The sequence below is a fragment of the Agelaius phoeniceus genome, chromosome 27, assembly GCF_051311805.1.
Source record: "Agelaius phoeniceus isolate bAgePho1 chromosome 27, bAgePho1.hap1, whole genome shotgun sequence".
NCBI lineage: Eukaryota > Metazoa > Chordata > Aves > Passeriformes > Icteridae > Agelaius > Agelaius phoeniceus.
Genome location: NC_135291.1, coordinates 2,251,401 through 2,264,893, shown reverse-complemented (window position 1 = coordinate 2,264,893; position 13,493 = coordinate 2,251,401). Strand labels below are relative to the sequence as shown.

Sequence of the window (13,493 nt, the reverse complement as noted above, 5' to 3'; positions counted from 1 at the left end):
TCAAGTACCATAGCAAAATACTTGTGTTCAATAACATCATCCAGAAGACAATGCAGAATTGCAGAAGCCAATTATTAAATTGTCATTTATGACCCGGCTCTGCTGAAGGCACAGTGGAAAGCTGGAAGCTGCTGAGGGGACTCATTCACCCCTGTCCCCTATCCCTGAGTGTTCCCACAGTGTCCCAGAGTGTCCCCAAGTGACCCTGAGTGTCCCCAGAGGGTCCCTGAGTGTCCCCAGTGATATCACCCCAGGAATTCCCATCAGGATTTGGACAATTTCAATGAAAATTCCCAGAAAATTCCCCAAATTTTTCTCAAATCCCGTGTGGGGAGTGGAGAAGAGACAAGTGACAGTAGCAATGACCCCAATGATGTCATCACCCTGATGAGGTCACAGCAGTGACATCACTGTCTCTGCAGCAGCCTTGAGATGTCCTTGATGGTTTGTGGCACTGCTTGGCCACCACGGGGCTGCCGGGGCCACCGTGGCCACCATAGGGATTCAAGAGGATGTTGTCAATGACCTCAAGTATGGCCAGCAGGTGATCCTTACCCAGGCAGGCACTGGCATCCCACAGCTGCTCAAACTCGGCCACTTTGGCCACCAAGGCCACAGGGACATTGGGGGACGCCTGCTCTGTCCCCTCTGGATAAGGCTTGATGGCCCTGAGCTGCCGCTGCAGCTCCTGGAGGAACAAACTGACGCTGCAACACGATTCTATCAAGAGCTCCAGCTGCCCCAGGGCCACCTCTGCCCAATGTCCCCTCCTGATGGCCGCCCTTACCAAGCTGGCGGGCACCACGGCCTCTCCCATGGCCTCGTTGGTGGCTGCAACCCCCTGGGCCTCATGCACAGCCCCTGCCAAGGGCCCCTCATCCATGCCCAGGGCCACTGGCAGCAACCGGACTGTGGCCTCCAGGTCTTCCAAACCCGTGTCCCAGTCCTGGCAGGTGGCCTCGTACCGCGGGTCCATGGCCTGGGCGATGGGCATGGTGAAGACCGTGTGCATGCAGCTCATGGAGCTCAGTGGTCTCCTCAGCCAGCCAGCCTCAGCTCTCCCTGAGCGCGGCCACCAACTCCCGCCAGGCCTTGGCCGTGGCTCTCACATCGGCCCAGGTGGTCCCAGGGGTGGCCCCGAGGGCGGCCAGGGCCTGGGCCAGGGCCTGGCCCAGGGAGGGGACACCGCGGTGGCCCAGGGAGGTGACATCACCGTGGTCCAGGGTCTCACGGAGGCTCTGGGTGAATCTCCTCAGGGCGGCGTGCAGGAACTTTGGGGACACGCGCCGCCGCACATCCCTGTGTGACCCGGTCACTGCAGCCGCCACCTTGCCCAGGGTGGCCACCACGGCTACCAGCGCCTTCAGCAGCTGGGGAGGGGACAGGGGAGGTGTCAGGGACCTGGTGGCACTTGTGGCCTCCTGCGGTGGCCCCTGTGCCCTCCCGGGGTCCCCTTTGTCCCCTCCCTGGAGGGCTCTGCTGTTCCCTCTGTCTCTTTGTTGCCCCCTTGTCCCCTCTGCCACCCCCTGCCACCCCCCGCTGTCGCCTCTGCCAGCCCTCTGTCACCCTCAGTCCCCTCCACCCCTCTGTCACCTCCCCCCTTCCTGCCACGCCCTCCTGTCCCCTCTGTCACCCCTGTGTGCCCCCTGTCCCTTCCCCCCCCCCCCCCACTGGGATTGTCACACCTCTTGGGTCTCCATGGCCGCTGGGGATACTCTGGGGACACTCTGGGGACACTGCGGGGGGCAAACACACCAGGGTGACAGTTGGGGACACACGGGAATGTGGCACGACCGGATGGAGGAAGGAGGAAGAGGTGACAATGACGTCACTGTCCCCCCTGCCCTCCCTCCACCTGTGGGGCCAAGGCAGGGTCCCCAATGTCCCCAACGGGACCCCAAAGTCCCCTGAGTGTCCTCACATGGTGCCGGTGTTGCCCCGATGTCCCCCACAAGGCCCAAGTATCCCACAATGTCCAGCTAGGGACACCAGGGACACACTGGGGTCCTGTTGGGGACCTTGGGGACATCCCCATGTCCTTCCCTTGGGGACACCGGGGCCACCCTGATGTCCGCTGTTCCATTTTGGGTCACCACAATGTCCCCACAGTGTCCCAAACAGGACCCTGGTGTGTCCCCAGTGTCCCCAACAGGACATCATGGGGGGACTTGGGCCTTGTTGGGGACATCGGGCCATGTGGGGACCCTGAGGGGACATGGAGGTTCCACTGGGGACATTGAGGGGACATTGAGGGACCTTGCCCTGGGCCCATGGGTGGGGGGGATGGTGCTGTCACCTCTTCCTGCTTCCTCCATCCGTCTGCACCATGTTCCTGCGTGTCACCTGAGTGTGACCCGAGTGTCACTTGAGTGTCACCTGGGTGTGTTCACCTCCAGGGAGGTCCCCGCAGTGTCCCCAGAGTGTCCCCAGCAACCATGGAGCCCCGCAAGGTGTGACAGTGCCGGTGCTGTGGGTGGGAGGGGACAGGGGTGACAGAGGGGATGGGCGGTACAGGCAGGGTGGAGGGGACATGGAGGGTGGCAGGAGGGAACCGAGGGTGGCAGAGGGGACAGCAGGGGGTGGCAGGTGGTGGCAGAGGGGACAAGGGGGTGGCAAAGGAACAGAGGGGACAGTAGAGCCCTCCAGGGAGGGGACAAAGGAGACCCCAGGAGAGCACAGAGGCCACCGCAGGAGGCCACAAGTGCCACCAGGTCCCTGACACTTCCCCTGTCCCCTCCCCAGCTGCTGGAGGCTCTGGTGTCCATGGTGGCCACCCTGGTTGAGGTGACAGCCACTGTGACCGGGCCACACTGGGGCGTGCAGCGCTGTGTGCCCCCAAAGCTGCTGCACGCGGCCCTGAGGATCTTCACCCGGAGCCTCCGTAAGGCCCTGGACCACCCTGGTGTCAGCTCCCTGGGCCAGGCCCCGGTGTCCCCTCCCTGGGCCAGGCCCTGGCCACCCTCAGGGCCACCCCGGGGGCCACCTGGGCCGGTGTGAGAGCCGCGGGCAGCGCCTGGCGGGAGCTGGTGGCCGCGCTCAGGGAGAGATGGAAGCAGCTGCTCGAGGAGGTCACCAAGCTCCGCGATGCCTGCGAGGACGCGGCCCTCGCCTGGGCCAGGCACCAGCAGGACGAGGCCACCCAAAGGGGGACAGCCGGGGACAACCTGGCGGCCCCTGCCCAGCAGCTGATGGTGGCCCTGGACAGGGATGAGGAGGCCTCAGCAGGGGCTGCGCACGGTGCCCGGGTGGCGGCGGCCACCAACGAGGCCGTGGGAGAGGCTGTGGTGGCCACCAGGCCGGTGAGGGCGGCCATCAGGAGGGGACATTGGGCAGAGGTGGCCCTGGAGCCGCTGGAACACTTGGTGGCCACGTGTGACAAAGCCTCCATACTTATCAGTTACATGGAGTCCCAGCTCGAGGAGATCAAGTGAATCCTGGAGGAGACAAATGACTCATCCCCCGATGTCCCCAAGGCCTTAGTGGCCAAAGTAGCCAAGTTTGAGTGGCAGTGGGAGGCCAGTGCCTGCCTGGCCATGCATCACCTGCTGGGGACACTTGGGGACATTCACGACCTCCTCTTGAGTTCCTACGGTGGCCCAGGTGGCCCCAGCAGCTGCATGGTGGCCAAGCAGTGCCAAAAAGCCATTGAGGAGATCCCAAATCTGCTGCAGGGACAACAAGGTCACTGCTGTGACATCACCGGGGCAGTGACATCATTGGGGAAATCGTTGCTGTCACCTTTTCCCTCTCCCCTCCCCACACGGTATTTGAGACAAGTCTGGGGAATTTTCTGGGAATTTTCATTGAAATTGTCCCAAATCCTGATGGGAATTCCTGGGCTGATGTCACCAGAAACACTCAGGGACACACAGGGAAGACACTCAAGGACACTCAGGGACAGGGGTGACTGAGTCCCCTCAGCAGCTTCCAGCTCTCCACTGTGCCTCCACCACAGCCGGGTCATAAATGACAATTTAATAACTGGCTGCTGAAATTCTGCATTGGCTGCTGTAAGTCTGCATTGGCTTTTGAAAAAAAAAACCTTTCACAAGTATTCTGCTCTGGTACTTGATTATTGATTATTGGTAATCCATTGTGGCTGCTCGTTGGTACAATATAATCGATCAGTTTATCTGTGCAGCCAATTTAATGGCAGTGTGATGGTCCCTGGGGCTCGGTCCTGTCTCCCACTCCATTATCAGCCAGGATCCCCCCGTTATCACCAGGGCCCCTCCCCCCAATTTACCAGAGCACCCCCCCGCACTGGAATCCCCCCATTCACTGCCTCCCCCCCCCCCCTTTACCGACCCCCAAAGCGCTGGGACCCCCCCGGTCCATGACCCCCCCCCCAGTGTGCCAGGACCCCTCACTCACCGCCCCTACCCCACCCAGGGGACCCCCCTACCCCCGACTCCCCAATCCATGGGTTCCCCCACACTCACCAGGACCCCCCCCCCCGCAACCCCTGGGCCCGCCCCATTGATTGAACCCTCCCGAAACGCCCCCAATCCCTCCCCCCGCCCCGGGTCCCCCGAGCCCCCGGCCCGGGTTGGCTCCACCCCCCGGGGCCGCCGTTGAGCGGAGCCTGTCAATCAACGCCAATCGGTCTTGTAGTCACGCCCACAGTGGGGCGGGGCCGTGTGGTTCGGCCAATGGGGAGCGGCAGAGCAGGGGGAGGCGGGGATTGGGGAGGGTTAGGAAAGGGAGCGTGGGAAAAGGGGCGGAGCAACAGCCAATGAAGAGCGGAGGGGGCGTGGCCTAAGGGGCGGGAAGGGGCGGGCGATGAATGGGGAGTGGAGGGGCGGGGCCTGTAAGGAAACGAATCTGGGCGGGGCCTGTGCGGGCATGAATGGGGCGTGGGAAAGGGGCGGGGCCATCAATGGGAGGGTGCAAAGGGCAGTAAAAGGGACCCCTTGGGGACGTCGGAGGCGGGGGTTTGGGGCCCCAGGATTCTCAAATGATCCCAAATCCTGCTGGATCCCAAGGAATGATCCCAAATGATCTCAAATCCCAAATCCTGGATCCAAAAAAATCCCAGATCCTGAATGCTGCTGGATACACAAAACCAATCCCAAGCAATCACAAACCCTAGATACCAAATCCGGCTGGATCCCAAGGAATAAACCCCAATTATCTCAAATTCTGGATCCCAAGCAATTCCAAAATTACACCAAATCCAGGATCCCAAGCAGTGGTAAATTCCAGGTCCTAAATCCTGCTGGATCCCAAGGAATAGTCCCAAATGATCTCAAATCCTTGATCCCAAACAATCCCAAATCCCAGATCTCAAATCCTACTGCACACTCAAGACTAATTCTAAATGTTCTCAAATCCCAAACCCTGGATCCTAGAAAATCCCAGATCCCAAATGCCAGATACCCCAAATCCAATCCTAAAAGATCTCCAATCCTGGATCCCAAACAACCCCAAAGCACTCAAAGATCTCAAATCCTACTGGACACTCAAAACTAATTCTAAATGCTCTCAAATCCCAAATCCTGTATCCCAAAAAATCCCAGATCCCAAATGCCAGATATCCCAAATCCAAACCTAAAAGATCTCCAGTGCTGGGTCCCCAAAACAATCCCAATTCCAAGACCCCAAATCCTGCTGGATTTTCACAAACAATCCCCAAAACCAATTCCAAATCAGGGTCCTGGCAGGGGAAATCAGAGCCCTGGGTGGGGTAAATGGGCCCTGAGGGGGTCAATGGGGTCCTAGAAGGATAAATGGGGTCCTGAGGGAGAAATGGGTCCTGAAGGGATAAATGAAGGCCCTGAGGGGTAAGTGGGGTCCTGAATGGGTGAATGGGGGTAAAATAGGGTCCTGTCCAGGGAAATCAGGGCCCTGAGGGGTCAATGGGGTCCTGGCAGGGAAATGGAGCCCTGATGGATGGATCCAGGCCCCGAGGGGTTAAAGCCAGCCCCAAAAGGTTCCCTGAGGTCCTGGCAGGGCCAGTTCTGCCCCTCGGGGGAGGATCAAGGCGTGGGGCCCTCCCTCCTCTGAGCCTCGATGCCCTCTGCCCTCAGAACTTCGGCCGCAGCCTCCGGATGGGGACGGGGATGGAGCCCAAGGTGGGAACGCCAAAACCCCAGGGTCACCCCCAGTGGGCACCCGAGGATATTTGGGGGGATTTGGGGGGGGATTTGGGGGGATTTGGTGAAGTTTGGGGATCCCCAGGGCCATGGGTGCGGCTGGGAGGGAAAAGGGAAGTGGAAAGTTCCGGAGTCTGGGGAGTTCAGAGGGGCCGGGGACGGGGAAAAGGGGGGTGGGAGTCCCCAGATTTCTGTGGGGATTCAAGTGGAACCCCCCAAAATCTCAGCTGGGTACCTGTGAACCCCAAAACCTCCCTGAAGCTTTACCTGGGACACCTGGGAAACCCCAAATCCTTGGGAATTCTCACCTGGGACTCCCCAAACATCATCTGGGAGTCCCTTGGGAACTCACCTGGACACCTGGGACCCCCCCCAAATCCTCACCCGGGCAGCTGGGAAACCCCAAATCTTTGGGAATTCTCAACTGGGAAGCCCCAAATCCCTGGGGAACCTCACCTGGGAGCCCCCAAACCCCACTGGCGACCTCCCAAACTCCCCCCCAGAATCCCCCAAACCCCTCCCCTACCCCCCTAACCCCCCTTTCCTGTCCCCAGGTGTCCCCCCCTGCCCTCCCTCCCGAGGTGGCCCCAGCAGTGGCCGCACGGCACCGGGCCCTGGCGGCCCTGGTGGCCCTGGCCGAGGCCCTGGGGACACCGGACAGCGTCCCCACGGCACTGGCTGAGGCCGAGGCCGCGCTGAGCCAGGCCCAGGTGGCCCTGAGGGGGCTGGAGGGGGCCCGGGAGGCCATGGTGGCCCCAGCAGTGGCCCTGGGGACCCTGGGGGATGAGGACGAGCAGCGGCTGCGGCAGCTCGGGGCCGTGGCCGAGGCGGCGGCGGCGACACTGGAGGGCGAGGAGCGACGGGCACGGCGGTGCCAGCACTGGCTGCGGGCTGGGCACGGGCTGACCATGGGGCTGATGGTGCTGTGCGGGGCTGTGCGTGAGTAAAAAACCAGCATGGACCAGTATGGACCAGATTAAACCAGTATAGACCAGTATAAAGCAGTATGGACCAGTACAGACCAGTTTGGATGAATTGAGCTGCAGGCTGGGCATAGGCTGACCATGGGGCTGATGGTGCTGTGTGGGGCTGTGTGTGAGTAAAAACCAGCATGGACCAGTACAGACCAGTGTAGAGTAGTATGGACCAGTATGGAATGGTATGGACCAGTATGGGGCAGTATGGACCAGTACAGACCAGTACAGACCAGTTCAGACCAGTATAAACCAGTTCAGACCAGTATACATCTTGGTGGTAGGACTGTATGCTGTGTGTCTGTGCTGCCTCAGTGGGAGGCACTACAGACCAGTTCAGACCAGTATGAATATCTACAGACCAGTAGAGAATTCCCCCTGCCCTGACCAGTATAAACCAGTATAATCAGTATAAACCAGCATAGACCAGTATAAACCAGTATAGACCAGTACAGGCCAGTATAGACCAGTATAAGGCACTATGGAGCAGTAAGGATCAGTATGAACCAGTATAGAGCAATGGGGACCAGTTCAGACCAGTTTCGACCAGTATGAACTTCTACAGACCAGGAGGGACTTTCCCCTCCCCTGACCAGTATGGACCAGTACAGACCAGTACAGACCAGTACAGACCAGTACGAACCAGTACAAAGCAGAGGGGACCAGTTCAGACCAGTATGAATATCTACAGACCAACAGAGACTTTCCCCTGCCCTGACCAGTATAGACCAGTCCGGACCAGTATAAATCAGTATGGACCAGTATAGAGCAGCACGGGGCAGCAGGGGATGCAGGGAACCAGTACAGACCAGTTCAGACCAGTACAGACCAGTATGGAGCCCTACAAACCAGTAGAGACCTTTCCCTGCCCCGGGATGGGAGACTGGGATTGAACTGGTGACACTGGGGTGACTCACTGGGGTGGTGACACTGGCACAGTGACAATGGGGTGGGGACACTGGTATGGGGACAATGGAGTGGTGGCACTAGGACAGGACTGGGGACCCTGGGCTGGAACTGGGTTGGTGACACCAGGGTGGTGGCACACTCAGGTGGTGACAGTGGGACAGAACTGGTGGCACAGGGCTGGAGCTGGGGACAGTGGGAGGGGACTGGTGACACTGGGACGGAAATAGTGGGGCAGGACGGGGGGCAATGGGAGGGGACACTGGAATGGGGACATCAGGGAGGGACTGGGGACACTGGGACAGGGTGGGTAACACTGGGATTGAACTGGTGACACTGGACTGGTGCCATACGTGGTGCTGATGACACTGGCACGGTGACATAGGTTGAGGACAATGGGGCAGTGGCACTGGGCTGGCACTGGGAGCAGTGGGCTGGTGGCACTGGGACAGGACTGGGGACGCTTGGCTGGAACTGTGTTGGTGACATTGGGCTGGTGGCACTGCCGTGTCCCTGATGCCACCTGTGTGGTGTCCCTGCAGTGTCCCTGGACTCGGCCCGCGCCGCCCTGGGGGTGGCTGAGGACAGTCACCTGCTGCTGGCCCTGGCCGTGGTGGCCGTGTCCTGCGAGGTGGCCTGGCGGAACTTGGAGGCATCGCGGCGTCACCTGGTCACCGCTGTGCGCCACCAGCAGGACATGGCCCTGCGCCTGCGGGACCGCGCCCGGCGGGTGGCAGCCACCAGGGCCAGCGCCGAGGCCACCGCGGCCACCAACGAGGCCACCGCGGATGTGCTGGGGCGGCTGGAGGAGGTGACGCAGGCGCTGGGGACGTTGGTGGCCGCTGTCACCCGGGACAGGGAGGTGACGCCGTGGGGGACACGGGGACAGGGCTTCCCCAGCGCTGCCCGGGCGCTCGGGGACATCGTGGTGGCCTTGGGGACATCGGGGGAGGGGCACGAGGAGGTGACGCGGAGGCTGGAGGTGGCCCAGGGGGCGCTGGCGGGGCAGGGGTAGGGTGGGGACACGAGGGTGGCACTGTCACCACCGGGGCACGGGGACACCCCGAGGGACGCTGGGGACCTTGGTGCCACCCCTGTGTCCTTCCCTTGGGGACACCGGGGCCACCCTGACGTGCCCTGTCCCGTTTGGGGTCACCACGATGTCCCCAACAGGACCCGGTGTGTCCCCCAGTGTCCCCAATGGGACATCAAGGGACTATTGGGCTCCTGTTGGGGACATTGGGACCCCATTGGGACATGGGGGGGACATTGGGGACCCGCCCTGGCCCCGCGGGCGGGGGGGGGGGCGGAGGGGGTGGTGACGTCACCTCGCCCTGCCCCCATCCGGCCGTGCCCCGTTCCGCGTGTGCTCCGAGTGTCCCCCCCTCCCCGCCAGCGTCTCCTGAAGTGTCCCCGGAGTGTCCCCAAAGCGTCCCTGGAGTGTCCCCAGCGGTCATGGAGCCCCGCGAGGTGCGACAATCCCGGCGCGGGGCGGGGGAGGGGACGGTGGGGGAACGGAGGGGACACAGGGAGTGGCAGGAGGGGACAGGGGCGTGGCAGGAAGGGGGGAGGTGACAGAGGGCTGGAGGGGACCGAGGGTGGCAGAGGGGACGAGAGGGTGACACAGGGACAGAGGGGACAGCAGAGCCCTCCAGGGAGGGGACAGACAGGACCCTGGGAGAGCACAGGGGCCACCGCAGGAGGCCACAAGTGCCACCAGGTCCCTGCCACCTCCCCTGTCCCTTCCACAGCTGCTGGAGGCGCTGGTGGCCGTGGTGGCCACCCTGGGCGAGGTGGCGGCCGCTGTGGCCGGGCCGTATGGGGACGTGATGCTGGCCATGTCCCCAGAGTCCCTGCAGGCGGCCCTGGGGACCTTCATCGGTCACCTCCGGGACACCTTGGGCCACCAAGGTGTCACCTCCCTGGGCCAGGCCCTGGCTGCCTTTAGGGCCAACCTGGGGGCCACCTGGGCCCATGTGACGGCTGCAGCCAGCGCCTGGAGGGACTCGGTGGCCACGCTCGAGGACAGCTGGGCCCGGCTGGCCCGGGAGGCCACCAAGATCAAAGATGCCTGCAGGGACACGGCCACCAGGGAGGCCACCACTGCGGACACCGCCAACACCCGGGCCAGGGACCTGCAGGACAAGGCCACCCGCTGGGAGCCATCTCTGCACAACCTGGTGGCCGAGGCCTGGCACCTGACACTGGCCACGGACAAGGAGAAGATGGCCTCGGAGGAGGCTGCACATGAGGCGCGGGTGGAGACAGCCAAAAATGAGTTGGTGGCGGCCACCGAGGCCAGGATGGAGGCTGAGGTGGCCACCAGCGAGGGGGGGGCAGCCACCAGGAGGGGACAGCGGGCAGAGGCGGCCCTGGGGCCGCTGGAGCGCTTGGTGGCCGCGTGTGACGAAGCCACCGCGTTCCCCCGGGAGCTGCAGCGCTGGCTCGGGGACATCGAGGCCGCCCTGAAGGGGACAAATGAGGCGTCCCCCGATGTCCCCGAGGCCTTGGTGGCCAAGGTGGCCGTGGCCGAGCGGCTGTGGGAGGCCAGTGCCCGCCTGGCCACGCGTCACCTGCTGAGGACACTTGGGGACATCCGCAGGCTCCCTGGTGGCCCCGGTGCCCGTGCGGTGGCTGAGCAGTGCCAAAGAGCCATCGAGGACATCCCGAGGCTGCTGCAGGGACAGTGATGTCACCGCTGTGATGTCATCGGGGTGGTGACACCATCGGGGACATCGCTGGTGTCACCTGTCCCCTCCCACCGTCCCAGCACAGGATTTGAGATAAATCTGGGGAATTTTCGGGGAATTTTCATTAAAATTGTCCCAAATACTGATAGGAATTCCTGGGGTGATGTCACTGGGGATATTTGGGGACAGGACCAACCCAGCAAGTTCCGGTCACTCACAGGTGCTGTTTCCATAGTGATGGGGACAAATGGGTCCTGGAAGGAGAAACAGGGTTTTGAGGGGTGAATTGGGTCCTGGCAGGGGAATGAGGGTCCTGAGGGGGTAAATGGGGGTCCTGGCAGGTTAAATGAGGGTCCTGAATTCCGTCTGTAGGACCCCAATGAACGCTTCAGAACCCTCATTTCCCCTTCCAGGACCCCAATCACCTTCTGGGACCTCATTCCCCCGCCCCCGACCCCCCGTCATGGGCTGTTTCCCCTAGGCTCCACCCCAAGCTCTGATTGGTCCGATTGGAGAAAGGGGCGTGGCCAAGCCGGTGGCTAGGTCTGAGAATCGAAACTGAAATGGATGTGGAGTGGGGGGGGGGGGGGGAAGAGGGGAGGTATACTCCAAAAATGGGATGGACACCCCCCACCAAAATCCTGGGAATTCTATGGGAACCCCCAAAAAATGGGACCAGGACCCCAAAATCCTGGGAAATCCCTGGAAACCCCTAAAATACTGTGAATTCCATGGAAATCCCCCAAAACGGGACCCAAGACCCCCCCAGATATCCCAAACTGGGATAAAACGTTGATTTTCCAAGGAATTCTCAGATTTAATGCCCCAAATTGGCATTAAAAGCTTATTTTCCTGGAAATTCCTGTATTTTAATGCTTCAGATTCGGATAAAACATTGATTTTCCAGGAAGTTCCCAGTTTTCCAGCAAAAACCCAGGAACTTTCTGGAAAGTCAACTTTTAATTGCAATTTGAGTCATTACAGAAACGGCCTCAGAGAGGGCACATTAGGGGTCCTTAGGAGGATTTGAGGGGTTCTGGGGAGGATTTGAGGGGTCCCAAGAGGGTTTGGGGGTTCTGGCAATTCCTGGGGAGGATCTGGGAGGTCCTGGAGGGCCTTGAGGGGTCCTGGGTGGGGTTTGGGGGGTCTCGAGGGGTCCTGGAGGGTTCTAGGAGGGGTTTTGGAAAATCCCGGGGACGATTTGGGGGGTCCTGGAGGGTTCTCGCTGGGGTTTTCTGGTGGCCAGAGTGCTGCAGATGGGGCACCTGGTGGAGCCATGCTGAAAGATCCTGCAGGAGCTGGAGGGGATGGGGCCAGCCGGGTTCATGGTGGGGCATCGTCATCAACATTGTCACAGAATATTCATGGTCATGATGGGTCATCAGCATCGTCATCATCATCATCATCATCATCATCATCATCACAGAATGTTCATGGTCACAATGTGTCATTGGCATTGTCAAGGAACGTCCGTGGTCATGAAGAGTCATCATCATTGTGGAACATCTGTGACAGTCATGAGTCCATCCGTGGCCTTGATGGGTGTTCACTGTCATTGTCATCACAAAGGCTATCCATGACCATGACGGGTCCATCCCTGATCTTCAAGAGCCATCCATGGTCATGATGGGTCTTTGCCTTTGTCATCGTCATGGACCGTCTGTGGTTGTGAAGAGTCTTCATCATCATCATTAAGGACTATTCGTCTTCCTGAAGGGTCATTATCGTTGTGGAATATCCATGATGGAGATGAGTCCATCTGTAGTCTTGATGGGTCTTTGCCTTTATTGTCATCATCATCACGAGCCAATCATGGCCATGAAGGATCTCCATTGTCATCAAGGGCAGTCCATGGTAGTGAAGAGTCTCCACTGTCATTGTCACACACCACCCATGGTCCCAGTGGGTCATCGTGTGCCAACCATGGTGGAGAAAGATCTTCATCCTCCTCCTCCTCCTCCTCATGGACCCTCTAGAGGCCCTGTGACTCAACCACAGTGGAGAAAGACCCTTGTCATTGTCATTGTCACTATGGGGTTCCCACGGCAGTGAGGGGACAATCCATGGTGACATCAGGACCATCCAAGGTGACATTAGGACCATCTGTGGTGACATCAACACCATCCATGATGACATCAGGACCATCCATGGTGACATTAGGACCATCCATGGTGGGGACAGGACAATCCATGGTGACAATCCACAGTGACATTGTGACAATCCATGGTAACAATGACTGTTCTTTCTCTTCCTCCTTCTCCTCCTCCTCCTCCTGGGCCACCCGCATCACCACCGAGGAGCTCCTCCAGCTCCGCATGGCCACCACGACATCCCCATCTCTGCCATCCCAGGAGATCCTCAAGATCCACATGGAGGACAGTGACAATGACAACGATGATGATGACAGTGATGACAGTTATGACAATGACAACAACAAAGGCCCCACATGGATCGTGCCAGATGACACCAATATTCCTCCGGCCATGCCGCTAGACCTGCCCGCCATCTTCTACATCAAACCCATGCCAGCCACCATTGAGTGACCACACTGGACATCCCACTGCTGACCAACCCGCTGCTGCCCAGCTGGGCACTGGTGGACCCACATGGCCACGAGCTCCTGTGCCGCAGTGGCCACACGGCCCAGGCACCGGTGAGGCCGGGCACCACCGGGACCACAGGAGGCGCTCGGTGGCAACGGCCCAAGGGCGAGCGACGCATCCGGCTGAGCCCGGGCTGCGGCCATTCCCCTGCGGCCATTCCCACTGACCCTCAGTCTGCGGCCGTTCCCCTGTGGCCATTCTGGCTGACCATGGGCTGTGGCCATT

General features: G+C 60.5%; 2 protein-coding genes across 2 annotated transcripts; both read left to right on the top strand.

Annotated features, from left to right (window-relative positions):
• Nucleotides 1-5,983: 5,983 nt before the first annotated feature.
• On the top strand, nt 5,984-8,990 carry LOC143695945 (uncharacterized). The gene is made up of 3 exons (XM_077191185.1): nt 5,984-6,074; nt 6,650-7,034; nt 8,518-8,990. Exons 1-3 carry the CDS (start codon nt 6,051-6,053, stop codon nt 8,988-8,990), a joined length of 882 nt encoding a protein of 293 aa, XP_077047300.1. The 5' UTR covers nt 5,984-6,050.
• Nucleotides 8,991-9,175: 185 nt separating this feature from the next.
• Nucleotides 9,176-10,813, top strand: LOC129132031 (uncharacterized). Its single transcript, XM_054651026.2, has 2 exons — nt 9,176-9,445; nt 9,727-10,813. The coding sequence occupies exons 1-2, from the start codon at nt 9,176-9,178 to the stop codon at nt 10,663-10,665; spliced, it is 1,209 nt and encodes a 402-aa protein (XP_054507001.2). The 3' UTR covers nt 10,666-10,813.
• Nucleotides 10,814-13,493: the final 2,680 nt, after the last annotated feature.

Bases quoted from the DNA above. Each gene is read 5' to 3' on its own strand.
- LOC129132031 (XM_054651026.2), top strand. From the start codon at position 9,176: ATGGGACATCAAGGGACTATTGGGCTCCTGTTGGGGACATTGGGACCC. The intron at 9,446-9,726 runs GTGCGACAATCC...TCCCTTCCACAG, and splicing joins CGGTCATGGAGCCCCGCGAG to CTGCTGGAGGCGCTGGTGGC.
- LOC143695945 (XM_077191185.1), top strand. From the start codon at position 6,051: ATGGGGACGGGGATGGAGCCCAAG. The intron at 6,075-6,649 runs GTGGGAACGCCA...TCCTGTCCCCAG, and splicing joins GGACGGGGATGGAGCCCAAG to GTGTCCCCCCCTGCCCTCCC. The intron at 7,035-8,517 runs GTGAGTAAAAAA...GTGTCCCTGCAG, and splicing joins GGTGCTGTGCGGGGCTGTGC to TGTCCCTGGACTCGGCCCGC.